The sequence below is a fragment of the Ogataea philodendri genome, assembly GCF_020536065.1.
Source record: "Ogataea philodendri strain CBS6075 chromosome Unknown scaffold137, whole genome shotgun sequence".
NCBI lineage: Eukaryota > Fungi > Ascomycota > Pichiomycetes > Pichiales > Pichiaceae > Ogataea > Ogataea philodendri.
Window position 1 is genome coordinate 1 of NW_025764183.1, and position 397 is coordinate 397.

The window sequence follows — 397 nt, forward strand, 5'->3', positions numbered from 1 at the left end:
AAGCATGACCTCCCTTATGACATGCCGCCAAAATCAGCTGCATCTTCCCGCACTAGCAACACTAGCGGAGGCAAACGTGGAAGACACTTGTCCACGAGAAGCACCGAGAGCAGTATCACCGACGTTACCATCAACACGAAGTCCACAAACTCAAACTCAACAAATACCGCATCTGTTGCTAGCTCGCCGAATGATTCTGATTCAAAAACAACTGACTCAACTTCAACGTATACTGGCTACACAAAGGATACTTACCACTACTCCAGGAAAATGAAGAAACAACTACATCCCGACATATACATTGACGATTGGTTATTCTTGACAACCACCAGACATTTGACACACGACCCAACGCTACTGAATAACATCAATGTTGACCTCATAATATGTTTTGATC

At 44.1% G+C, this 397-nt stretch overlaps 1 protein-coding gene across 1 annotated transcript; it reads left to right on the forward strand.

Annotated features, from left to right (window-relative positions):
- Positions 1 to 21: 21 nt before the first annotated feature.
- OGAPHI_006557 (uncharacterized protein) lies at positions 22 to 397 on the forward strand (the record flags this gene model as incomplete). Its single annotated transcript, XM_046207855.1, has 1 exon — positions 22 to 397. A coding segment is annotated over one exon (376 nt), but the record flags the coding sequence as incomplete, so codon positions are not given.